Source organism: Diachasmimorpha longicaudata, chromosome 18 (assembly GCF_034640455.1).
Source record: "Diachasmimorpha longicaudata isolate KC_UGA_2023 chromosome 18, iyDiaLong2, whole genome shotgun sequence".
NCBI classification, from domain to species: Eukaryota; Metazoa; Arthropoda; class Insecta; order Hymenoptera; family Braconidae; genus Diachasmimorpha; species Diachasmimorpha longicaudata.
This window is the reverse complement of record NC_087242.1, coordinates 2,570,328-2,597,634: the sequence shown is the minus strand read 5'-3', so window position 1 is coordinate 2,597,634 and position 27,307 is coordinate 2,570,328. Positions and strand designations below refer to the sequence as shown.

Sequence of the window (27,307 nt, the reverse complement as noted above, 5' to 3'; positions counted from 1 at the left end):
GCATCTCTTGTTATTATTATCTCGATTTAAATGGCCTGAATGAATTAAACAATTCTACAGAAACAATTTATTCCATTTTCTCTGGTATACATAAAATTTAGGACTTCCATTGAAAATCGATATTATTTTTTAACAAACAGGGATTTGACTAGATACAAAGAGTAAAACTAAGGGAATCGAGTGTTTTCGATATTTACATCATCTTCTAAGTCGATTATTATTGATCCACATCACCTGGAGAGGATAATCGTCTACAGGAAAAATACTGTTTGGATGGGAACACTCATAACAAAGTAGATACAAAGAATAAAAAAATAGACTTTTAAAAATTCCTCCAGGTAAGTTAAAAGTAGTTTGTGATAATTTCATTATGTACTACACAAAGTGCTAATAACGCACGAAATAAAAATCAGCGCTCTTCCTATTCATGAGCTATTAAACTCCCTGATGTTCAGGAAATATAAACAATCATTGGAAATTAATTTTCCATATTTTTGCCTTCAATTTTGCAAACAACAAATAGCTGAGACAGTTCAGGAGTTTGTGAGAGAAAAGGGAGAGATATATTGACTATTTACTTTGTATCAACATTTGTTGCGATTCCTCCGGAGAGCTTGCAAGTTGCCGTTTCTAAAAGCCTTCAATCAAGTCTATTGATTATTTATTCTCTCCAATATCTCCCGAACTATCAGAATTTCCAGCAGAACTTAAATTCAAGTCTCGATTTTTCCAATTTTTTGTTTCAAACGTAAGAGAAATTGTTATCGTTGTTCGATTTTTGAGTTCGAGTTTCCAGTTTCGGGTTCGAGTGCAGTAGCAAAACGAATTCTCATGAGATAAAAAATTCTAGTGAGAGAAAATTTGATTCAGGGTATACCAGCAGAAACAGCTGAATCATCTGTTGAATTTCCATCATCCTGATCGATATTGACAGCCTCAGTAGCTGTTTCTGGTGGAGTTGGTGGTATTAAAATATTGGCATTCAACACTGGGGGCTGTCGTTTATTTTTTCTCGGTGATTTTGCATCTCCAGGTGCCTCCAGTCGTGCTGGACACTCAAAATGGACACAGTGAAACACCTCATTAGCAGTATTATGAGTACCAACGATGCGAATAAACACAATTGGCCTCGGTGGATGGAATTTAAGGGTCTGCCAGGATCTGCAGGCCTCGATTGTCTTATCAACGACTCTCTCCCAATTCCAGGAGTTGCCTGACACCTCGATGTAGTACGAGTACGAACGGTCGTCGCAATCCCACAGGAGCAGTCTGATGGAATCAATCATGTAGGGCTGTCCAAGCTGCACCAAAATGGAGCCAGAGCCCAGTTGATGACACGTGTAACCACTGTCCCAATCGTAATTCGATGTATCGCCATTCAGAAGAGCATTTCTGGATCTGCTGACACCTTCGATGACACTCGCACTCCTGTCCATCGTCGCGACGTTCTCGGAGGGCATCACGAAGCCTCTCGATAATTTTTCGGAGTGATTAGTGTAATAAGCTTCGAAACTCACGACATGGAAAACCTGAAGGACACGTTATAATCGTTAATCACGTATCGATGGAACTGAGAGGATTTTTCCACTGAGGAATCCCCAGGAATTTACCTTGTTGACTGTGTTGTTCGTTCCAACAATACGAACATATAGAGCCACTCGTGGCTCGAAGTACAGGTACTGCCAGCTACGACAGAAGTAATCAGAGTGGTCAACCACTTTCACCCAGTCTTTTTGATCAATCGAGACCTGGAATGGATTTAGTTTAAAAAATTGTCAATTTTTTGGCAGCAAATTTCCATTTTAACTCACTTCTATATAATACGAATAGGACCTCATGTCCCTGTCCCACAGCAACATCTTCACATGATTAATAATACTCTGAGCTCCTAATTTAATGAGAATCCCATGGTCATGTAACTCAGTTATGACGTGCCTGGTGTATCCTCGTTCCATGTCATAATTGTGGGTATCACCATCCAGCAGATAACTCCGCATTTCACCCTGGAGAACTTGGGCTCCATATCTTGGATGTGCGACATTTTCATCGACGAGCAAACGACCTCGATAAATAAGCTCAGAATCTCGGGTCTGGGTGCGTGCAGCAATGGCGTCTAAAATTGATTCTGGTGATACGAGGCCAGTGGGACGCACCACGTTCAAAAGATCAGTTATTGCTAGGAGACTCAGTCTTACTTGACCTGGAAATTAAATTTAAACGTATTAACAAAATTAATATGCAAAATTCAACAGCTTGAGGCTCGGTTGGATTGACTGAATGATGTGGCATAAATACTGTTTTTATCACAGAGAATTTGTTATCTCGGTAAAAATCCTTGACTCTAAATGGAAAACTGATAAAGAGATTTTGGAATAGAATTTACCTAATACCTCGTTCATATCCACTTCGGGATTCGCCTTGACCCACGTCTGCATAGCCAGAAAAATATCAATCTCAGGGGCGTAAAAAGAATCTCTGGACACGAGTTCCTTAACAGCATTTGCACTCAACTGGAGGAAACTCTCGTGTTTAATGACTTCCAGGGCATGTTTGTCCATGTATTCGTGGCAAACCTCAAATAAAAAAGTGAAATTAGAAAAAAATCAAAAGGTTCGAGTCAACTCAGAGTTAACCCAGCAATAATTGATTACTTAATGAATTAATTATTACTGAATAACTAGAACTTAGTCTGTCCTTTTTAATTATCTCTTTCCTCTCATTTTCAATAAATCGATACCTTCGTTAATCGATCCAGTTGATACAGCCGAGTTGCATCGAATATCAGGCACACATTCTTTATATTCAATATTTCTTTTAAATAATCCGATATGGCCATCTCCAGCTCTAGGAAGCCGTACTGATGGGCCAGGCCCAAAATGTCCAGAATTGTCTGAAAAAATAATTAATTTCACTTCAGAAAATTTGACAAACTTTCCGCCAAACTGATAATTAATAATACCTGATAATTGATATATATAATAATTAATAATAACTGATAATTAAATAATTGATACACAATGATAACAAGTATGGAAAGCTCAAGGTAATTGCAAAAATCCACTCGTTAAATTCTACGTTATCGACATTAGATTGCTCACCTCCTCTCGTTCATTCGTCAACGACAAATGTCCAGTGTAAATATACTTGAGAAGCTCTTTGAATGCCGGAAGCGTTGTACCCTTGAGCTCAATCTCCTCCTGCGTACTCTCCTTCAATCCCCCAAAAAGCAGTGCACGAAAATACTGACTCCTGGCAGCGAGAATAACTCGATGACCGTTAAAACGTTGTCCAGATACAATAAGTGTCACATCTGAGTATTCATCGGAGAGGTAGAGTGCCCCGATGTCCTCGGACAGGTCATTTATGTGGACAACTTCGCCGGAGGTTGCATTCAGATGATGATGGGAACTCATCTCGGGATACTGAGGGCCTCGGGCCCACTGGGTCCAATCTATTCACAGGAATTATCCAATTTAAGATGTCTCCTTGCTGAGTGAGGGTCATGAATGCAATGAAACTGAAAAAATGATGTTCCTGACTGGAATGGGACTCAAAAAGTGATATTCATGAAGGCAATGGGACTCAAGACATGATAAGGACCCTATTATCGAGCCCCAGTCTCTCGATGATTGGGGTTCGATGACTGTTGTCCACTCGAACACTCGTCAGTTGATGCTGTCCAATATTATCATGACGACAATGGTCGTCAGGATATCACTTGTCACTTTCCCTCACGATAATCAGAAAAACAATCACGATGAGTTTGTATAATATTAACTTACGGAATCTGCAGTTGATGGTGTTTGTCAATTATCTGGGATTTTCACAGTAATGTCCGCTGGAGAGTGCACACATCTCACGTATCATATGTTCCATCCACAAAAAACGATGTTGCAGTGCGATTCGAGATCGACTGATTGTTTTTCTTTATCGAAATAACGAAAGTGGTGACTGGAATTGTCGATTTGTTATCACTGCCAAAATTAAAGATGGAATGCTGTTGTGATTGAGTATCGGAACTCGTCTGTTATTTTCTTTTCTCGTTCACTGCATAAAAAAAAAAACGACATGTGTTAGAAAGTGTCATGGCGGCGGAGGTGAGTTCGGCCATGTTGGATGGTGTGTTCTCATGAGATAATGCGTTAACGACCGATGTCACCGGGCTGGAGTTCGAGGATTTGTCCCCCCCCCCCTCTGAAAATGGACTCCACGAAACCGAAGATGAATAAACATTGCAATAATATATCGATATAAAAAAAAATAACCTCACGAAAATTGATAATAATGGATTAATAGTCCGGGAACAATAAAAAGAAGCAAAAAGTTGTTGGTCGAATCTATTGGTGGAGAGCTGCGAATGCAGGCTCCCGGACGCGATCCCACTACTGCTCACCAAGGAGACTGTTGGCTGCTGGGGTTTCCCCTCTGGCTCGGTTCGTCTCTCTTTAACTAACCTGGGCATCCTGAAGCATCTACAGGGTGCCCATATTGATGGTGAGCTTAGTGCGGACGCCCAGTCAACATGGATTCCCTCCAACAAAGAACCTGCCGACCTCAATTACCTCCCAACTAACTAGCCTCCGTGTAGCCGGATTACAAGAGACGCCATCCTCCCAGCTGGAGATTTCATAAAAAAATTTCCTTGAAGAATTACAATGAAATAAAGAACAAATTATATTCTTTTTTGTTTAACCCCAGAGACGATGAGAAATAAATAAACAATATGTATTACAGATTAAAACACAATTTTGTAAAAACTCGAAAGCTCATACGTCATAATGTTTTTCTCTCTAAATTACCATACAATGAAACCATTGTTTTTTCATACTAATTTTTCAAGTCTTGTATATGATATAAATACTTATTGTTTAGAAAAAAAAATGGTACAGAAAAAAACTCGAATTATTTAGCAACTTCATCGCATTTTTATATTTGTTTAATTAAAAACGATGTTGATAAACAAATTAACAGTTTTTAGTGATCTCTGAACAGCTGAATATTCTTTGGAAAAATACTTTATTCTTTGACTTTCAATTTTATAACATTAAATATTACAAAATTGGTGGTGGGGGTGGTTTTTTGGAATAAAAAAATTTTCCATTCGGTCTAAAATCTTCACTTTCGTGAACATTCGTCGATTGTTCCGGAGTCCTCGAACGCACTTTCTTAAACGCCAAATAAAGCTCGGAATTCGACTCATAAACACATCCTGAATCCTGCGATCCCTCAGGAGCCATTTGCCTGGGGGAACTCCCAGAGGGAATTTCATCGCGATTTCCCCTCCTGTGATCGCAATTAGCGGTCGATCCCTGGGATTTTCGGCCGATGGAGACGACAGGTGGAGTCGTCAGACGATCATTCGAGTCTTCAACACCTGGGGAACGAGGTATTCTCAGGTTTCGACTTGACCTTATTACTTCTGGATTCGTCGCACTGACGAAAGTCATCCTCGTTATCGTCAGCCTATTCGGAGTAACTCTATCACTTATGGTGAAGACTTTGGGTGGCTCCCGGTCCGGGTGTGGCATACGTTGTGGTGTCAAAATACGTCTGAGACGTTCCAAGTACTTTCTGCTGGAGATGTACATTGATAAGAATATTTTGGTCCCATTCGAACTCGATCGATTACGTTTGTGCCAAATGCAGAGTAAAGATATAGCGACTACTGGAAGAATCCCCAGGAAGATGACGTAAAGAGCTATCGCAACTCCGTTGATTTCGTCTGAAAGAAGCAGAATTGTTTTATTGACATGTTGGCTGCCGACATTGCGCCAATATTGGCTGTCAAGGTTCATTCCTAAATACAATTGAAAATAAATTTAAAAAAAATTGTTCAGCAACGAATTCCTCTTTTTTCTGTAAAAATATATCGACTGTGTTGATATTTGTTCTATCTCAATATTGAATACCAACATATCGCCAATGTTGGCTGCCAACATTCAAAATTATATTCAATTAAATACAAATGATAGAAAAATCATCCAGAAACGAATTAATAATCTATTAGTGAAGATATATTTTGACTGTGGGGAAGGGCTTTTTTACTGGAATATCGGTTGCCGACATTGCGCCAGTGTTGACAGCCAACATTCATAATGAAATTTCATTGAATATAAACAAACCCCGAAAGAACCAGAATTAATTAATAAAGAAAGAAAAAAATATTTGAAATCGTTAAAATAGTTTTAAATTGAGCTGAACTACAGAACATCTCCAGCTTCCTCCAGGTCTCGAAAAATCGATCGGGTCGAAACTCACCATCGCCAGTATCAGTTCGACCGCTGTCCTGAGACCCTCCAGACCCACTCAGCGCACAATCAGGTGGTCGGAATCCATCATCGCAGTGACAACGTCCGAGGCTGTTACAAACTCCATTTCCACTGCAGTTCCTCAAGCACGCCGAGTCCCTGTTGATCCTCCTGATGACATCCTGGACATCCAGACATGCCTGATCAACGCACATTCGTCCCTCAGCGCACTTGGCACCATTGGGCACCAGTCCTGGATCGAGTTTCCTTCCTCCAACATCAAGCATCGCCGTTTTGCACGACAGAACCGACGGTCCAACTCCATAAACGTACGTCTGAGCTGTCACAGCAGCGTACGCTGCAAACTGAAAGGTCATCTCCGCGGACAAGTGATTGCACTGGAGCCTTCCGCAGAAGATGTCGGCATTGCGGCAAGAATCGTAGGTGGAGCTGGTGAAATCATACCCACAATTGCCCGAGGAATTTCCATTGACATTCAGCTCGTAGCAGGGAAGACTCGATGAGTGGCCACTTGGACCCCAGAGGTAGCTGCACTGCTCATCGTGCGTGCTGCACGAGCCGCGGTAGCAGAAGGCCGTCTCCATGCTGCAGGGATATCCGTCCATTTTGTAAATGTCCTGGGGACAGTATTCGCTGTTTCCCGTGCAGAACTCAGGCAAATCGCACTCGTGTGAGGACGCCCTGCAGGGAAGTCCTGGTGGTTTTAATCGACATGTTGTCAGGTCGCAGCATTCACCAGTAGCACAGGTAGCTCCCGACGTAAACCTGCGAGAGGGAGAATCACAGGAAATGAGGGAAGCTAGTAGATGAGGATTTTTTTATAACAGAAAAAAGTCAGTGGAAATTGTCTGTTTCATCTCAGGATGAAACACTAGGAAAAGAACTTGTTTTACAGTCAAGGACGAGAAGTATTCACTTTCTATCCTGGGATGAAAAGTGTTTACTTTCCATTCGAGGACGAAAAGCATTCACTTTCCACTCGGTATAAAAAAAATCAACTTCTCCCCGGGTTTTATGCCTATTAATTACCAGGACGTTATGTGAATCCAGATAATTTTTTTTTATCAAAAAAAATTCTTGAGCCTTTATGGAGCTTTTTTCCGTTTCCTCCACAATCAGAAACTGTACATCCCAATTATTAATTGACCTTCGTACATCAAGGTTCGGTCAATTACCCAAAAAGATGGCAGAAAAGGCCTGAACATCCCCCAAAAAACAGGAAATGAAAAAATCAGTCAAAGAGACCGTGTCCACTACGAAACAAAGACAGAGAGGACCAACGCACCTGCATGTCGTTGGATCACAGCATTTATTATCACAATGCCCCTGGAGTCCACAGTCACACTCCTCCCCGGTCTCCAGGAACCCATTCCCACACTCGCTCTTCCCGAAGATGCTCCTCGGGCTGTTCCGCAGACAAGTGTCGACGCCCCTGGCGAACCCCAGCGCCAGTTGCTCCAGTGAACAAGAGGACCAGTGAGTCGGGGCTTTTGTCGTGAGTGCCTCGCTCATGATGCACTCCTCCTCAGGGCACCTGCAGTACCTGGTGTCGTGATTCATGCCGAAGTTGTGACCGATTTCGTGGGCAACAGTTGCTGCCACCAAACCCGTAATGGCCGAGTGATCCATGTTGACACCCCCCGATGAGTCCTCAGTGCACATCGTACCGACACCTGCCTTACCGACGATCTTGTCGTCGAAGACAATTCCTGTCAGCAGTTGGGAATTATCGTTGGGCATTCTCTTGAGGAGATCCTGCTTCCGATACTTCATGAAGTTCTTGAGGGTGCTGGCGCTGCTGGGGGACACGTCGATCTTGTTCCACATCGTCCAGACTTCGATACCCACGAGGGCCACGAAGATGTTCAAGGGTGTGTACAGGGCGTTTATTATGTTCACGATGTCCTTGACACGACGATGGACTCTCTGAACGTTTCTCTCTAGTCTTTCGTAGAGACTCGTGTCAGCCACGAACACCAGCTCGAGGTAACGAGATCCAGAGTTGGCGAGGTAGGGAACCCGAAGGAGAGGTTCGACGTTGGGGTGAAGGGCTCTTCTGGTTCGCAGAGCCTGGGGATTCGAGGGTGAGGAGAGGTAGGTCCTGTTGGGTGAGAAATCGCTGTGCTTGTAGAGGTAGTGGATGGCGTTCAGGGTGTCCTCATGGGGGTGGATGAAGTGGAGGTCCTGGGTGTTGTGAATTACCCCCCGGAGACCTTCGCAGGTGGACAACGCCGCCCAGGAGCTGGGGAACCCCTGGAGGCTTCCTTGATAATGACATAATTCCTATTCACACGATGAAATTTTTGTGCTTTCAGTGAAGAGATTTTTGTCAAGAAATTCGTGAGCTCGATATTTTTGGAGTAAAATGTCAGGAGCAGAAATGAGAAAACAAATCTCTAATGAATTATCATCTCGACTTGATGAGCTGATTTTTTTTGGATCTCGAAAGCAATTTTTCATGGCAGAGGAAATCAATGGAATAAATTATATTAAATGTTAAGTACGTACGACCACTTGAGGTTCTTCAACTGCATCACGTCTTTCATCCTGTGTTATTTGCTTATATCCTACGGGAATGAGATCCTTATTGAGCTTGAGATCAAGTGTACGCTGAACTCCATCAATTTCTAGCTCGATAGTGAGCGCTTCTAAATGGTAATCATTCTAAAAATGCAAATGGATAATGTTTCAGGATTCTAACGAGATAAATTGATCGAGATATTACTTCGTCCATCAATTTTATCGATGCATTTGTTTAAATAATGTTAACAAAATGCAAAATTACTCATTTCTGTCGTACTCACGTTGATCCTAGTATCATAAATCATTTGTTTATTTTTAGCATTGAAAATTCGTGGGCGAACACGACTGTGCGTACTGAAGTCTGAAGATGGGCCTGAGACAGAAAAAATGATAAATTTGAACAGCAGAGAATTCCAGAGGAATTCCTACAGATTTCTCAGGAACATCGACAGGGAATTAAATAGAATTGTTTAGGAGAGTTAAACAATTAGTTATTGAGTTCTTTCGTAAGTATTATACACCGAAAAAATGATAATTATTGTGTGTTTGAAGATTTATAATTTTTTAAGAGAAGATCGAGGGAATTCCAATGGAATCTAATCGACATCGACTGGGAATTCCATAAAACTGTTCAAAGATGATTATAAATTCCGTTGCTGAGGTTCTTCGTACGTGTGACTCATTAAAACCCGTGACAAATGATGCTGAAGACGATAGTCAACGAATACTCAAGAAAATTTTCAGAAGATGAGGGAATAACGTGAATTCTCAACGAGGAAAACCCGCTCTTCCTCGAACGTAAATAGACTGACACGAGGAAAAGTGAATATGCGTGAGTAGGAGTTGAAATGGGGAAATAGGGTAATCGGACGATAAAACTAGTCAGCTCTACGAAAAATAAAATAGAGGAGAAAGACAATATCAATTGGGCTTAGGTCAGATAAAAAAAGAGGAAGAGGATATCCCCCGATAAAGAATGATTCCTGACCCTATAAAATCATTACGGAATCGTAGAAGAACGGAGGGAAAAATAAGAAAATGAAATTAATGGGAAAAAACAGTGACTCGATCGAAGAAAATTCCGTTCTATTGAATTCATATTGATTGATTGATTTTATTGATTTTTAGATGCACGAGAATCACCAGCGGAATATCAACTCGATAATTACGAGACCTTGACTGATCAGGAAGCAATCGATTGCGAAAAACTTGAGAACTTGGAAATATAAAAATCTGTACATTCATTTCCCTCATCTCGGGCCGATTGTGTTCTCGTAGAAGTCGATGATGAATGAATGTTGTGACTCACCAGGTGCCATTTGAACTTGAGACGTCGATCGAGTGACGAAGACAATCGTCAGACACCACCAGATAAATTCAGGGGATTTTAATTTCCATCTAGCCATTATCTCGATTTAGTATAGACCAATGGATATTATCGATCATTGAAGGTCGATTAAATTCAGGTGATGGAAAAATCGAGAGTCGATTTCAGCAGATTCCGGCAAAACTGTCCTTCAGCAATAATTCACAGGCGGAAATTACTGACGCGCGTGTCAATGACATTTTTTGTGCCGCAGTCATTCGATAATTACTTGTCAATAATTTTTTATCACACGATCTTTCAATTTCTTGATCGTTAATTCATTATAAAATCTATTCACCTCATATTATTGCTATCAACTCCCAATTCCTTTTTTAATTATTACTAGCGGTAACTGAGATTCATTTAATAAGTCCCAATTTCGGTGATGCGATCGATCAATCGATCTTCAGGGAGCAATCGATTTTAAAATTTTTGGAAACACTTTAATACCCGAAAGAATTCACTATTTTAACACTCGAAATTCCCGAGATGTGGGATGAGAAGACTCGCTCGAATGAATTCATCGAGTGCTATCGGGACTTCAACTGATTAGCGGATGATTTGCCGAGGGACTGCACTCGCAAACTCGTTTTGTTTGAAAAATTTAACGGTCGCGGCACTGTCAGCACGACGTGTTCATTGGACGTCGATATGCGTTGAAAAAAAAAGTGGGAAAAAAAAGTTCAGGCGCCACGGGTTTGGGTGTTTCTGTGTGATAGTCAATTAGATAATGTTAACGAACAAAAAAAAATAGAAAAATCAGTTCACCCAAAAATTATAAATATATGTATATTTATTTATGGCCGGAAGGTTGATTACACTTCTAGACTAATCAGGACCGTCTAACGTCAATAAAAGTCAAGTATATTTATATATATAATATGTTATTTATAAATATATTGTATATATATTTATTTATTTATTTATTTACAGTGATAGATACCGTAATGAGGGTTACTTACACTGTCATTATCTTACATTTCCCTTTCCATATACATTTCATTTTTTCCCATAGTGTAATTATCAAAATTATGATTGAAAATTTCAAAATTAAATGAGTTTTGAATTCGAATTAACTCAGACGACGGTTTAATGAGGAATGAGTGTGATAGACTTTCGAGACATCGATAGTACAGTAAAAGGAACTGAACTGATCTGATCTGATCTGATCTGAACTGATCTGAACTGATTTGAACTGATCTGAACTGAACTGATTTGAACTCATCTGAACTGATCTGATCTGAACTGATTTGAACTGATCTGAACTGATTTGAACTGATTTGAACTGATCTGAACTGATCTGAACTGAACTGAACTTTCACAAACTCCCTACATTGTATATCCCCCAGAGTATCTCTTCAACTGTGAACATCGTCTCGTGGAATGAGGTCTCGTCCCGCAACTCTAGTCGAAACTCATTAATTTTTCTTCCGAATATATTCTCGCACAGGTAATTTCCCCGGACCAATTTAATATGTACCGTAATGCGCCCACTTATCTTCTAGTCCATCCAGCGGCATCGCACGCTGGTGAATATTGAAAGCTCATTACATCAATTTTCTGAAATCATCCGATGCCACACGCAACCCACTCTGGGGTTTTACTCAGTTAAATTTAATGAGTGCAGCAGAGTTCATGATTCGTCGCAGACGTACGATGACGGTGGTCGATACATCTGAACGGCCCTTCCCATTGTACTTTCGGTATCTTCTAGGGGGAGACATCCGCATGCTCCAGGCCACCGGATTGTACTCCATGGGGAGTATTATGGAGGGCTGTCAGCCGAAATGGTACTTTTGGGAAGTTCTGCCTTTTGTCGTTGTCATACCCGCCCTAATTTTCGGCCTAGGATGTAATATAACCAACATTATTGGACTTGTACAGACTGATTACATGTTCGCGATTGAAGTGGCCGCCGCCACACTCTCGAGTACACTAACGACGTTCAAAGTACGAAGCACTAGAATGGAGATTATTAATTATCTAAAAGATAAAGTATAAAAATATTGGTGCAACTAGGGGTATCGACTGTGTGCTTATCGACGAGAATTTTACTGCTTGATAAAGACCTGCCATGATCACTGGAATATTCAGGTGTCTCAGAATCAGATCACTGGAGGTATCGTGGGAACAGCGAAAAAAGCACGTTTTTTCAGGATTTTTTATGCTTTCGTGATTATTGTACTTCTGTCGACGTATGTGGTACAGGCACTGGGGTGAGTTTAGTGGAAAAATTACCAGATTACTGCGGGGAAAGAAATTTTAGGGGACAATTAGACCGCTAGGGGGTGAAACGAGGGACGAAAGTTGGTTTTATGATAAATTATATCCTTTTAAGTTTAATTTTTTTGATAAAAGTTGATCTGAAAAGTGGTTCGTTGTCATTTCGTCGCACCTTTCGCCCTCTAGGGGTCTAATTGTTACCCCTAGGGGTCTGATTTTTATTCGAAATTTAGTTTTGTACGTTTGGTAAAAGCTCGACTGGTGGGCTTGATCGATAATCGATTGATCGTTGATCGATTACTGAACAGACGGTTAATCGAACAATGATAATCGATTATTGGTGAATTGCTAGTCGATTAACGATTGTGCGATCTCTAGTCGATCGTTGTTAGATCGATAATCGATTAATCGAACCGCTGCATTGGTGCAATCGACTAGTCGTTACTCGAGTGCTAGTCTATTGCACATATATTTTATTTCAATGTTCGTCCTTGAAATGATGGACCTTGAAATGTTATAATGCTGTTTAGTAAATTTTACGAAGTGTCATATAATTAATTAATGAATTTATTACAACAATTACGATATTCATATTAATTTTTATCTGTAATTCTAGTGTTCGGCGCCATAATTTTTCCCAGACTTTTCTTTTCCTCTGGAGAAGTTCTTTAAATTTATATTTGTAGATTTCCTTAGTCAATAACATTTTTCTTTTTACCAAAAATATTTTATCCAAATAATAATGACAATTGTATTTTAGGGGATATTTTTTGAACGACCACGATCCAGCGAATGAATCGTTAAAATTCACGAAAACAGTCTATCCAGCTCGTTATCCTTTTCACATAAATACTCCCAGAGGATTTTTCATATGTGTAGCTATAGAAACCATGGGAATGTATTTTATAAGTTTATATTGGATAATAGTAGATGCACTTTTTGCTCAATTGACTACACATTTGTCTCTTCATTTTCAAGTGATGATTTTTTAAATTTTTTACATTTTTCTTGTCATTTGGGAATTAAAACATTTTTTATGTTCGTAGATTCTTTCGGAGAAGGTCCGGAAAATATGTCCCAGTGAAACAATTCCATCCTCGTCGTCAGCCATAATTTCTAATCGCTTGAAGACAATTGTCGATGAGTACCTGGAATTATTCAAGTAAGTATAATAATAATAATTTGGTCTGAAAGTCCTTTAGCAATAATCGATTGTCACTGGTGAATTCTCAATGAATTTCAGATACGTCAGGTCTTTGGAACAATTGTACAATCCAATATTGTTCGCCACTGTTCTGGTCAATGGAATTGATCTCTGCACCTGCCTCTACAGTCTCCAATATGTACATCAATTATCCATCACTCTGAGATCGATTTAAGATCGATTATGAAAAGGGTCACGTGAGCATCGATTATTGATTTTTTTTTTCAGAGATTGTTGGAGAATAATTGGAAAGATGTTGTCAAAAATATGGTACACGCGTGTGGAGTTGCTTTACAAACTCTGATGTTCTGTACCTGCGCTGAACGATTGAACAATCAGGTAATTAATTTAAGAGCTAATTGGGGATGATACCCTGCGAGGTGATCCTCCACGAGGATTTTCCATTTTTTTTTTAAGAAAAAGAAAATTTCTGCTCTTTCTGATTGTCGTCGATCCTTTTTCATTATTGACTGTCACATAATTAGTAATTTTTTGGTAACTCGAGTTGATTGACTTCCCGACGGATGCGCCTCTCGCGCCAGCATTCCGCCGACATTTCACAAATATTGCAGTCAGCAGTTTTAGAAAAAAATTACTTTCGTTTGAGGCAACGCAGTAATTTTTATCGGAATTACACTAGAAAAATTCTGATTATTTTCTCCATTTAGCAATAAACATTTACTTTGTTATTATAGATTGCTGGAGTTCGTGAAGCGTTTTACGATTGCCCATGGATACAATTTACGATGCCGATAAAACTGTCAATTCTACTGATGATTACATTGAGTCAACGTGAATACGTCTACTCAACGTACGGTTTTATACAGCTGAACATGCCCCAAGTGACAACGGTTCGTAATACTTTCAATAATTCTTATTAATTTTCATTTTGCGGCTCCTTTGATGAACCCTATTCAGGCCCTCTAGCTCCTGATTTTAGAATATTCCCGGGGACTTGAGAATCCCACATAAACAATTTTTCCTCGACTTCTGGGCAGATTAAAAAACGGTTGAACGTAATTCCTGGAGATCTCTGCTATTCTAGATTTTCACCGCTGCCATGAGATACTTCACACTACTGAGGAATATTGCTTAACAACAGTCGACCTGGTAGTGAATTATTTCAACGAAAATGGAAACAAGTTAATGAGAAGAGATATATCGTTTGTTTGTTATGAGATAATTATATCAAATGTTTACAAATATTTCTGTATTTTGAGGTCAACTTTTTTTGTATTTATTAGGGGGGGGTCAGGTCAGTCAGGTATACATATACATATGCAAATATACATGAAAAAGGAGGGGTATATGGGCATCGCTATATTGCAATTGATCGAATCGAAGTGTAGTGATTGAGAAATCGAAAATCGAAATAGCTTTAAAATGAGACTTTATACAAAAAGTGACACGATTATGTCATAATCATAATCGATCACGAAACAATCGATAATCGATCACGAAACAATCGATAATCGATTACAAAACAATCGATAATCGATCACAGCACAATCGACTCTCGATCGTTAATCGATTGATCATCGATTGACTATCGAATAGTAATTAATCAACGAGCAATCGACCAATTGACTGAGAATCGACTATCAATCGACCAATCATCTGTCCAGTGATCAATAGTCGACCGGCTATCAATCGACTGTACTAATCGATCTTCTGTTGGGACCCTCGATCGATCCCCCAGGGGTTGGTTTTTTTTTTATTCATAGGGTGAGGTCAGAATCCTTGATGTGATTGGCTGTCCATTCATCGAATTTATGGGAGATTTCAGGGCTCATGACAGCCCTCCACTGATTGACTTCACCACTTCGCATGAATTTTCCGGACTCAGTGGTGAGGTCGAAGTGTTTGACGTACGCTATCCAATCCTCTTTGTTCACTGCTGGATTGGTCTTCATTCTTGAAAAGCTCAGGTGATCCTCGAGGATTTCCAGGTCCTCCGGAGAAAGCGAATTTATTCCCAAGAATTTCGACGTTTTTTTTATTACTGATGACAAGTCCTTGAAAAAAGTGAAAATTAATTTAAATTAAAATTTTACTGACGTGAAACACGTGGACTTCTCACTTTAACCGATTTATTGCGATTCATCAATAACGATTCTACAAATTTGAACTTGTTAATTCAACAATTGATTATTTGCAACTTGAATAATTAACGTAGATAATTTTGTGATTAATTTAGAATTTTTTCATTCACTGATTTATTAATGAGCATTATTAATTGTTTATCCGATACCGTAAAATGTTCAATTCCATTTTCTGAATTTCAATTTGATTTATATCCAAATTTTAATTATTTTTTTAAATTAACACCAAATAAGTTGTGAAATAACGAGATAAGTCACTTTCGACTACTCGCAGTTTTTCACGAATATCTCGAAATCTAGAGAAGATACCACAAAAATCATTAGAACCTTTTTGGTCGAGCGACTCGAGTTCTACAACAAATGTCATAACAAAAAATCCGCCATCTTCCTTAGATTCGGAGATATTCCTCGAAAACTTAAGATAAAAAATTGAAAAAAATTCAAGTTTCTTCTTCTACTTAAAAAAATAAAAAATCGATTACTGATTTCATGTCTTCATATTTCAGCCACAACATTTTCTCCTGAAAATCATCCCGATTGTTCCAAAACCCCAGAATGTGGCTCCAATAGGGACAACACAAAACTGAAAAACAGGTGGATAAATTCCTCGAAATCCATTAAATTATTTAATAATAAAAAACTAAAATTTTTACGTTTGTCCCCTAGAAAGAGTCGGCAGAACAGTGGAAAGTCACCTCGATACCCCCCCAGGAGTTTCGAATGATGGAAAAACGATATGCACGTGTCCTTGGGATTCCTCCAGATGTAAATAATTTTCGCATTCGTCTTTTCCTCGCGAAGATCCCGAGGAAGAAGGTGAAAGGGCAGGTGGGTTTTTATGAATCTCGGGGAGGGACGAGTCGCGCAGAATTCGAGACTTGTCACTGCAGGTTCTTTCGATTTTTCCCCAGGATTTTTCCTTTCGAATGCTGAATAATCCAGAATAGCAGCTTTTCTGCAGTAATTTCTCATTAAATTATTCGCAATTTTATCCACTAAATATTTAATAAATTTTCACTCACTCGAGAAACGGAAAACGTCGATACAAATCCACCTTCGCACCTTCGAAATCGAGATGATTCCCTAGGCACCAAACCATTTCCTGTGTCCACGTGGTACCTTATAATTTTTCATTTGTTAACTTAATGGAACGAATTAGCTGACGGGAAAAATTTGAAATTAATTTAATTAATTAATTTTAACTGCCCGACGTTGCGGGATCGACTGCGACGTTGCCGGATCCTCGGTAAAGGCCCTCTAACACCGTAGGGTGAATTTGGCAACGTCTCTGGTGAAATATCCCCAGGGGCACCAACCTATGGTCAAACGACCACTTCTAGGGATTTTTTTCACTCACCAGCTTTGGGAAAGCTGCAAACCCACACGTCATCGTCTCGAATTTCAAAATTTTCGATCTCATTTGCAAATTTCGTGAAGTTCTCTGGCAGTCGCACCCCCCTCACACTAATATATTTACCCGTAAATTCGATATTAAATATATTCTCCCACAATTCCTCCAGATCTTCGAAATTATCCACATCCCCGCCCCCCTTTTCCCCCGGCGTCGCCGACATTTTCCTGCTCCTGAGTTTTTTTTTCGAAAACCCCGACAAAAATATCAGATCTAATTTTGCAAAATATTTCCTGATTGAGAGGAGAACTACAAACTGAACGAACTGCGTTGCGAATATATGAGTGCAGGTGCTTATCCCATAATTTATGCAAATTGGCCTGTGCTAATATTGATGAAAGACTCAAATTAAAAAAATGAATTTAATCGCTGTGCAAAGCGATTTTATCTCCAAAAATGTAAACTTGAAAATGTGTTCAATGTCATCCTCCTGGAATTCTGGTCGGGTTCATCATTAATAATTTATAATGCAGCATAATACAAATAAAAATCAAATTATTTTGGAATTTCTCAATTTTTTTATCGATCATTGACCACTTCCAAGTGTTCAGGATTATACCCCGCCCCAATCGATTCATTTCACCAATCGATCACCGGATAATCGATCATCGATTGTCCGATCGATCACCGGATAATCGATTATTATCGATCACCGGATAATCGATTATCGGACAATCGATTATCGGACAATCGATTATCGATCACCGGATAATCGATTATTATCGATCACCGGATAATCGATTATCGGACAATCTATGATCGATTATCGGACAATCGATTATCGATCACCGGACAATCGATGATCGATTATCGGACAATCGATTATCGATTATGACTATAGCGGGCACCCCAGCACTGCGTGTGGCGCCCTCCCTCGCCCGGGATGAGGTACTACAATGCAACTGGGGTCACTAAAACCCCCAGAACTGACCCTCTACTTTAGTCAATCCCCTTCAGCACATCCCGAGGGGAATCACCTAAAACTCTCTAAATCTAAAAAAATAAAAATCCCCCATTGTCCCTTTTCATTTATCGAATCATTAATTAAACGTTCAGATAATTAATAATACAGAAGACGTATATTTCTCTCATTACATTTTTTTATTTTACAGAAAAATACAAAGTCCCCTGTCGATAAATCAAACTTTGCTTTTCAATTTTTTCAATACATTAAATCATGATAAAACAGTGAAGAATATAAATATTCAATAATTTGAATAATAATAGAAAGACAAAAATATATATTTCAATGGAACGCAAGAGATTTCGTTAATATTTAAATATCATCACCAAAAAATTCTCATAAATCTTGAAAAAAAAATACCTCGTTACGATCATAAACTTAAATTCACCAAATTCTTGCTGCAATTATTGACTACGGTGAATCACTAAATAATATGGCATTAAAAAATAAATCAATTATTTCTATCGTCGCAATGTGATGAGAAATAGTTAAGACGAAACACTAGTGAATATGATATTTATCAATAATAAATTTTGATACACGTGGTATTAGTGTTTGCATAGCAATATCCTCAAATCACATTGAAAATTCAATACAAAATACCGTTAACAAACTCAGAGCAGTGTCATCGCGATTAAAATTTTGAAATTCGCGGGTATAAAGACGTATAGATTATAAAAAAATAAAAAATATTTATAACCTATGGGAATAGAATGTAGATGATCCGCTGATTATCCCAAAGACGATTGACTGAAGTAGAGGCTCTGTTCTGGGGGTTTTAGTGACCCCAGCGGCTTCGTAGTACCTCACCCCAGAAGAGGGAGGACGTCACACGCAATCCTGGGGTGTCTACCCCCTTTTAATTGCAAATAATTATTAATTCCTATTTTACTACACGAAATCCTCATTTTCAGAGTTTCTTTGAAACCACGAATCAAGAAAACATTCGATTTTTTGTAGAAAAAATTTTTAAAAAATGGTAGAACCGAACCCGGTGGTGGGGGGTTGAAATGACGCCTTCTCCATCTCCTTAATTTTAAATGAAGCGTCCTCATATCTTCCTTTGTGCTCGTCCTAATGTCATCTAATTTCAATGAAAAAAATATATTTCGGTGACGCAGTGGACACCTCCATTTTTATCTAGTCCATCTGCACCCCGCATTGCAAATGGCGCCCAGCCTCTTCTGGGGTGAGGTACTACGATGCCGCTGGGGTCACTAATACCCCCAGAAGCCTCTACTTCAGTCAATCCTCTTGGATCCTCCTCTGTACGCACATATAGAAATCTACACAATCCTGACTGATTTATCTTCACTTTATCTTAATAAACTTCAAATGGAAAAAAAAAATGTCCAAAAATTTGCAGTCTCCATTTTGTTTTGTCAACCATTTTGGAATTACAATACCATCCAATCCCCGTAAAATCTCCAAAAAATCAGACGAATAAATGATAAATTCATGATTAATCATTGATTATCATCAGTAATCGTGCGTCAAAAACATGACAACAAATCGTGAGAGTAATTAAGGTTGCTGTCGTGCGGATTAAATTGTCGACATTTTCCAATGATTTTTTTTTCTATAGATAACCCTGACGATGACCTTGAAAAAGGTCCCCAGAAGATTTTTTCTCTACCGTCTCAGTCCTGAGATTTTTTTATTTTTAACATGTCGGTCGGTAAAGGCGATTTCCACGTTTTCATTTTTTTTCCTGATGAACCACTCGCCAAGTCTTAATGAAAATAAACCACAGTGCGGAACTAGTGTCAACAAATTTACAGAAAAAAAAATCAAATCGACGAGTCATCTTGTGTCGCAGAAAAAAATTGAAATTACCGCACCCACGACAATGACCTTAACCTCAATTGAAGGCCCGAGGGCAACTGTACGCACACATTCACTTTCACAATTGAAATGTACATATTACAACGTTTTACAACAAAAGGAAGTTTATACGTTGGATAAGAAATATGCGATTACATGATCAACTACTGCAGATCGTACCAGATGATTCTACTTCTAGATTGTCCCTTAAAAAACTCATCATCTGACGAACGCCATTTTTCATCATATCATAGAAAAAACAAATGGGTAGAAAAATATACTTATGAGCAATCATCAAGCTATCACGTAGATTCTCATTTTTTCATCATTTGTATTGAGTGCTTTCAATTTTTTTTAATTTTCAACATCTGAAAAAAATGGCAGACTCTGCCATCGGACTCCTCCCCCTCCCCAGTATCTCAACTAGCGGATTTATCTGGTTATCTTTTCATCATCTGATTGAACTGGTACGATCTGAGGGTTTCTGTCACATTAACACCGATGAATTATCTACTTCGCATTCCACGAAAGTTAACCTCTGGGTTTTATGACATGTCTTTTCACCTTCGACAGATCAACTGCTATTTTTCAACTACAACATGTCAACTTATTTATTCATTTACAGATTTTTAAAAACGATCCAGAACTTGCATTTTCACTCATTTAGATTTTTCAGATATCTCAAATTTAGCATCAAAAACCTTTTGTAGTCAGTAACAACAAGGCGGAGCAATAATTTATTATTAATAATGAGCATTTCATCTGCGATAGATAAGATAAAATTTTTATCTTGAAGGTGTCAATTTGTTTGGAAAATTTCTCGAAATTAGCTGAAGTTTCTATTTAGAATTCTTCTGGTGAATAAATTTATCTGATACTGATCATCTGAATCATCTAGTGTTCTCTAGAAATGGAAGTCAGACTGAATTGGCAGAACTGAACGTTCGGGGATTCCCCTTTCTCCAGTTCATTTGATACTGACGCCCCAAACTGTATGGGGATTATCCCTCCTCGAATTTTTTATCCGACCCCCTAAAATGTTCAATGCCATTTTAACTGAATTTCAATTTGATTGACATCCAATTTTTCATTATTTTTTAAAATTAACAACAATTAAGTTGTGAAGCGGTAAAACGAGATAAGTCACTTTCGACTACTCGCAGTTTTTGACGAATATCTCGAGATCTAGGGAAGATACCGCAAAAATCATTGGAACCTTTTTTGTAGAGCGTATCGAGTTCTACAACAAATGTCATGACAAAAAATCCGCCATTTCCCCTAGATTCGGAGATATTCCTCAAAAACGCCACTGGGAAGTCCACATATCTCGGTTACTCCCTTCGGTACCTGAATTGTACCTGAAAAATTAATTGCAGTATTAAATCTTGTTTAAATAATTAGTTGGACTATTGTTAGTTGAAAGATCGATAATTAGATTGTCGCCAGTCAAAAAATCACGAATTCGTGGATTTTCATCCATCAAATGTCAAATATTCTCTTCAGCTCTTCACGTTTAACAATCAGAGCCGAATGTTATTACTCATTTTATGCAAAAATCTCTCGTGGAACACCTATTACACAATATTTATTGTACTTACTCTGTTTCCACGAAAAAATTGCTACATTTTTTTAAGCCTTGTGTATCGTTTTGACTTTCATTTGGTCACACTAAATGTCCTGTAACGCTTTTTATCTACATTAAATCCGTCGAATCACTCGCCACCGTAATAACAAACTCTAGAGATTCATGTCTAGCTCACTCAGGGATTTGTTTAAAAAAATGCAAAAATTTTGAAGGGCCATCTCTCCCCTCTCTCGGCGGTGGGACACAAAATTCCCTAGGGGTTGTTTTTAAAAAAATAAAAAAAGGTTTCGTGTCACTCTGGAGATCATTGTGCTCCCAAAATGTTAATTGGGGTCACGTGTCTCACACACACACCTCACTACTCACATTTCCATGTCAATTATTCTCTTGTAATTGTAAAAAATCTTTCGGTGAAATATCTTTTGATTTCACATTCACTGTCTCAGTTAAGCTGCACTCGGGGTAATCTGGAGGCAAAAGAATTGGGGAAAAGTTGAGACAATTGATTTTTAACAAAAGTTGAATCGCTAAAAGAGAATTCAAGATCAATTTTCGGTGAATGATGGAGTTGCCCTGGGGAATCGATCGATGGTTATTCGATACGAGATCGATTAGTGCACTCGATCGATAGTCGTTCGATCACTGGTTCGATCCTGATCAATTGGTAATCGATTAACGGTCGAGGGACGAAATTAATTTTTTTGAAGGAAAAAAACCTGAAATAAAATGGTTCTTTGAGATAAAAATGTCGCCACTTTGGCAGACGAGGAGACATTCACCAAAAATGATCTTGTCAACTGTAAAATATTCATTTCGAAACTCAAATTAAACGAAAATAAAAGCAATGACAACTTATCTTCTACTATCACAACCATCGAGGTCCATCTAACGATCGTAAAATTGTTGACGAACACCAGAAACGGAATAAATTCAGCTGATAAAATTTGGAAATGAAAATAGAAACGGAATTGTTTCATCCTCACGACTTCTTGACAACTGCATTGTCGCAGGATTTTGTCTACTGACAGAGCTGACGTGACCCAACAATTTCATGAAAAATATTAGACACATTTTTGTTACCTGGAGAACCCTTGAAAACCGATGTTTTGGCGTTCCCCACGAGTCGGCCATTTTGATTCCCCCTTCACTCCTTCACACCCTCACTTTTACGATAAAAAAAAATTGAAAAAAATTTGTATCCGATATTTGTCATTCGACTTTCACATTCAGCACTCAATAACTCTCATCCAAAAGCTCAACTCGTCCCTCGTCGTCGTCTCACCTCGTCTTCCTCTCAATTTATCAATTATCTCGTGAATTTCTATCTGAGGCAGCGCAACCAATTGGGCAGGGCAGTTGCGCACCTCAGGTAATCTCAGATGGAACCACTGCTATCACCAGGAAACACCATTATTGGTTCACCACCGTATGACGCTGTTGGTGAGCTTCTTGCGTCTAGAGATGCTCTGCTAGCTGAACTAAAGCTACTGGAGCTCAGGTCCTCGTAGCTCGCCACTGATTGGCTTCCCCCTGCAATAATAACCGCCATTTTATTTTCATGGACAATAGGACAGTCTCGCGATGACAAAATTATTCACAACTGTGATAACTGGGTGCACCTCAGCGAGAGATTCAGTCTAGGGGATTTTTCAGGGGTTCGACAGCCATTGTAAATATTTGGCAAATCCCTAGATCGAGTCTGTCGCTGGTGTTTCGTTACAAAATTGTCGAGAGGTGGGTTAGTAATCGTTAAGGTTTTTGTGAGTGTTTTTTCTGTCAGAGACACTGAATTCCGAGGAGAACAGGTGAATACGAGAGTCCTGGTGACGTGAAAATATTCAGATAAATAACTAAAGCTGTTAGAATCGATTGTGACAGTCGTCAGTATTCGATGCACATCTCGAAATGTAACAGGTGGCAGACATTTTCGTTAACACAATTTTTGGAGAATTCAGGGCTGGACAAGGTACATTTTTATCAGATAATTTTTCCATTTAACTTCTAAAAAATCACACGACTCTCGAATTTCCTAGGGCCTCCCTCAACTGGAGATAACAAAAATAGAAAAACATTTTTATTCCGTCTTCAATACTTTTATTTTTCAATTTTTAATAGTTTTTTTCAGCTCTTATCCCTCTGTCGTATGCGACAGCACATTAAGTTTAATGTCTTACGTGAATACAATCGATAAAATTCATTTTTTTGTTTTTCTCATTTTATACAATTACTCGTCGTGCATTAATATATCTCTATAAATTTAAATTTGTTCGTCTGTATTTAGTTTGTTCAGTTATTGATAATCTGATAGTTCAAGAGCCCAGCGTATTTTTTTTTAAATCAATTATCACAAACGCTAGCCTATCCCCTCTGTCACTGAAATGTTTTTTGTCTCAAACTCACGCCAGTTTTTTGTGCTCAGTGGCTACTCTAGATGAGCAGATTTGTCGGAAGAAAATTCACCCCCTCTCGATGCAGAACAATTGTCGACGATAATTAAGCGTTTAGGTTATTCAAAACAGTTATTTTTTATTGACATGATTCTTCGATTATTTGGCTCAACAGTCTCGAGTGATTTTCCAAAAAGTTTCTTGGAGATTTCGGTCGAGAGAGGGTTGAAATTTCCTTTACAATTTTCATTTGTTTAGGTACTTTTATCGTTTCATGACGGATTTAACACAATTTTCTTTTTCAATGAATTCTACACAGAAGAAAAACTAGTTAGTGATTCGTTATTGCTAATTATCTTATAACATTGCAATTCATCTTACTAAGGTACATTCTCTAATTATCCACGATAAGCTACGATTAATCAGTGATTTGTCGATAACAAAAACACTATATTTGTCACCGATTATTTTTATTTAACTCAGGTGAAGTGACGAGACGTCTCCTGAATTTGTTAATATTTTTCACAAATGGAGAAACAAATTAAATCCATTCAGACAAATTTTTATGTTTCACTTGATGATATCCTGCCAATTATTTAACCCTTCGGTATACAACATTTATTTCAGGCCTTCCGGCCGCCATCTTGGACGACATCTTCGGCCATATTTGATGCACAAAAGTGTCAGAAGACATAAAAAAAAAATTATCACCTGAATTTTCAATGGATCTTTGACATTCCAATGGATTTTGTGAAGAAAGATTTTGTTAATTACTAAATAAAATGTTTCTAACCATTAAAAATGCACCATTTTTCAGACATTGACAATTCCACGATGTGCTATGTCGGCCATCTTGTTTGACGAAGGGTTCCATTTGCCTTTTTTTTTTATCAAAGACTCCATTTTTCTGGTCACCATTGACTTCAACTGTTGAACAATGGAATGAACTGTCTCTTCATATTGTCTTTTAAGAAACAAAATGGCCGCCACCCTCGGTTCTAATGGCATCTCGTCACTTCACCCCAGCTCTCAACCCTCAATAACTCATCTCAATTGCATTTTTAAAACAATTTTCAAGGTACTTTTGGCCAATACTATGCAATCAATCGTGACTTAATACAACTGTCTCCAGATAATTTGCGCAACTATTATTTTCATACAACTATTTTGTCCTCCAAGACTATTTGTGACGAATAAATCGATGTTGACGAACATTGTAGGTATACATGCCCGCATGTAAAGGATAATGCCGATAGCAGAGAATCCCAGTAAATAAAATTAGTGTGCCACATACTACTGACAATTTATTCGTTTCACTGTCAATAATCAGACGAGAGAAAAGCAGATTTTTGGATAATTAAATGATAATTACTACTCAGGTTAATATTCCAAACGTAAATTTTCACTTTCTAGTTATCATAAGGGAGAATGCGATAAGACAGACACGTGGGGTACAATGGGACCCCAAGAAATGATTGAAAATCACGTGAGATGCGAACAAAAATTTTAGGTTATGTTACAGCTGTATTTTTTCTAATACATTTGTTCCTCTGACAACAACAAAAGAACTGCCACCGACAGATTTTCTTTGTTACCTGAAGGGTCCGTTTTACCCCATTCTCCCTTACAGTTGTGCACGTACAATCGTCCCAATAAATTCGTAAGACCTGAAGCTGATTGCAAGTAATAAATAATGACAATAACTCAGCTTTTCAATTGCAACGAACTTCAGATCGTTGACAAACTTATTCAGCCAATGGTACACTAAAATGGGGACAATCACGAACACATATTTCAGATTATTTTTACAATAACTGTAAAATGCTAACGCAATTGATAATCGAGATTTATTGACAATTGTTTATAGCTTAAGACTCACCTAAGAGATTCACTCGACAAATTTCTGAATAAAATTAATGAAAAGCAAGAGGATAAAACTAATTTCATTGATTAATTCTCTCGCAGCCTCAACAAAGATTTTTTTTTTCTACCATCAAATTACATTTTTCTAATGAACACTTTGGATATTTTTTTACCGCGTGATTTAGTTATAATTTAAGCTGCATGTGCAAATCAATTATTTGCCACAAGAGATGTCAATGAGAAGTGGTTAAAAGAATATGATAATATTCTTTCGAGAGAGTGTCAATGCTAAATTAGGAGTATTTTTTTTAATCGTCTTTCTTTGTTCTAAGAGATTGTTTTGCTAAAAATGTCTCGTTATTTTTTTTTTATAAATAATTATAGAACCAAGCAGCACTCGGTGGAGGGAAATTGATTATCGAAACTCGCAGTCTCCAAAAGAATAATTTTAACTGAATAATTATTATTAAAACTTAATCAATGGCATTCCCAATTTGAGAATAAATTGTTATTTGTTCATTTTACTTTCCAAATTCACTTGAAAAATCCTAAATAATGAGGGCTCTAGTCGATAAATATTATCGTTAATTAATTATTTTTTATTCACTCCTGTGGGGACAGGATTCAAGAGCATTTTTGAGAATGAAAAAATTCTCGTGAGTATTTTGTTTATTTTTTATTTTTTCGTGACTGAAAAAAAGAAATTGTTTAAAATGTATTCAGGTAACCTTGAGAAGATCAACTATCCGACATTGAACGCCGAAATTCAATAAATAATAATGAAAAGAGCAAAAAGTGGGTGAAAAAGGCGATAATTTTCCCTCTCGAGAAAATCAAAAAAATACAGTTGACAATATTTAAATAAATACGATAATCTTGAAGACAGTAATGAACAGATAATTCATTTTGATAATCTACTAATGTAGACAGTCTTGATATCACCACAAGATTGTTAAAAATTAATAAATAGATAATGTGGAGACTGCGTTCAATGTTGACGAAAATTATGGAAAAATCGATAGCTGAGAGAGAAAAAAAACAGTCAATCGTAAACAAAAAAAAAACTCTCATGAATTAACGCGTGAATATTTTAGAAACCTTTCGATTTACACTTACGTATGTTATTAAGACAATATTAAATATGATGGTAATACTTCAGTGGCTTTACAGTTCTTCAAAAATTTTTTTACAATTTCATTCAATTTTATTTCAATTTTTTCCAACGAAGTAAATTTACGGTTCGATCTAAAGAACGATTGTTGTTATTTAATGCGTAGCAAAGTGATGGAGAGGAAGTCGCCCTCAAATTTTACTTTCTCATTAATTTGAGTTAATTGCAACTAATAAAATATCTAAAAAAAAATACATAACTAAACTGAATAAAATTTATCATATTAAAAATTATAATATGCAATAAAATGATTTTTTTTTTCAACTTTTTAAGGAAGTTTTCTTCAGAGGAATTAAAATAATTACAATAGTTCCAATTAAATATTATTGGAATAGCGTTACTAAATTGAATTGAACTAGAATTAATTAAATATCTAACAAATAAAACGTCTTTTTTCCTCTCTATCACTACTGAT

At 37.8% G+C, this 27,307-nt stretch overlaps 4 protein-coding genes and 1 long non-coding RNA gene across 8 annotated transcripts; 2 read left to right on the top strand and 3 right to left on the bottom strand.

The window, feature by feature from the left end:
• Positions 1–52: 52 nt before the first annotated feature.
• Positions 53–4,281, bottom strand: LOC135170891 (BTB/POZ domain-containing protein 9). Of its 3 annotated transcripts, XM_064137056.1 has the most exons (8): positions 4,266–4,281; positions 3,783–4,047; positions 3,099–3,451; positions 2,738–2,890; positions 2,384–2,573; positions 1,812–2,200; positions 1,611–1,748; positions 53–1,529 (listed from the first exon to the last, which is right to left on the bottom strand). In XM_064137056.1, exons 3-8 carry the CDS (start codon positions 3,411–3,413, stop codon positions 867–869), a joined length of 1,848 nt encoding a protein of 615 aa, XP_063993126.1. In that variant the 5' UTR covers positions 3,414–3,451; positions 3,783–4,047; positions 4,266–4,281; the 3' UTR covers positions 53–866. The 3 variants fall into 3 exon arrangements, with proteins under 3 accessions (XP_063993126.1, XP_063993127.1, XP_063993125.1); XM_064137057.1 differs by lacking the exon at positions 4,266–4,281 and having other exon boundaries at positions 3,099–3,517; positions 3,783–4,164; XM_064137055.1 differs by lacking the exon at positions 4,266–4,281 and having other exon boundaries at positions 3,783–4,162.
• A 718-nt stretch (positions 4,282–4,999) lies between these two features.
• LOC135170890 (zinc metalloproteinase-disintegrin-like MTP8) lies at positions 5,000–10,740 on the bottom strand. 2 transcript variants are annotated; one of them, XM_064137053.1, is made up of 6 exons: positions 10,102–10,740; positions 9,074–9,165; positions 8,778–8,933; positions 7,555–8,552; positions 6,259–7,034; positions 5,000–5,722 (listed from the first exon to the last, which is right to left on the bottom strand). In XM_064137053.1, the coding sequence occupies exons 1-6, from the start codon at positions 10,196–10,198 to the stop codon at positions 5,052–5,054; spliced, it is 2,790 nt and encodes a 929-aa protein (XP_063993123.1). In that variant the 5' UTR covers positions 10,199–10,740; the 3' UTR covers positions 5,000–5,051. The 2 variants fall into 2 exon arrangements, with proteins under 2 accessions (XP_063993123.1, XP_063993124.1); XM_064137054.1 differs by lacking the exon at positions 10,102–10,740 and adding an exon at positions 9,465–9,578.
• Positions 9,188–9,993, top strand: LOC135170898 (uncharacterized). The gene is made up of 3 exons (XR_010300451.1): positions 9,188–9,298; positions 9,345–9,624; positions 9,921–9,993. It is a non-coding gene; the product is annotated as an uncharacterized LOC135170898 (long non-coding RNA).
• A 603-nt stretch (positions 10,741–11,343) lies between the features above and the next one.
• On the top strand, positions 11,344–14,764 carry LOC135170831 (odorant receptor 47a-like). Its single transcript, XM_064136903.1, has 8 exons — positions 11,344–12,108; positions 12,178–12,374; positions 13,142–13,358; positions 13,428–13,543; positions 13,625–13,724; positions 13,814–13,924; positions 14,281–14,436; positions 14,631–14,764. Exons 1-8 carry the CDS (start codon positions 11,776–11,778, stop codon positions 14,679–14,681), a joined length of 1,281 nt encoding a protein of 426 aa, XP_063992973.1. The 5' UTR covers positions 11,344–11,775; the 3' UTR covers positions 14,682–14,764.
• Positions 14,765–15,303: 539 nt separating this feature from the next.
• Positions 15,304–17,261, bottom strand: LOC135170833 (luciferin sulfotransferase-like). The gene is made up of 5 exons (XM_064136905.1): positions 17,045–17,261; positions 16,710–16,806; positions 16,341–16,642; positions 16,170–16,270; positions 15,304–15,600 (listed from the first exon to the last, which is right to left on the bottom strand). Exons 1-5 carry the CDS (start codon positions 17,259–17,261, stop codon positions 15,304–15,306), a joined length of 1,014 nt encoding a protein of 337 aa, XP_063992975.1.
• Between the last annotated feature and the right edge of the window lie 10,046 nt (positions 17,262–27,307).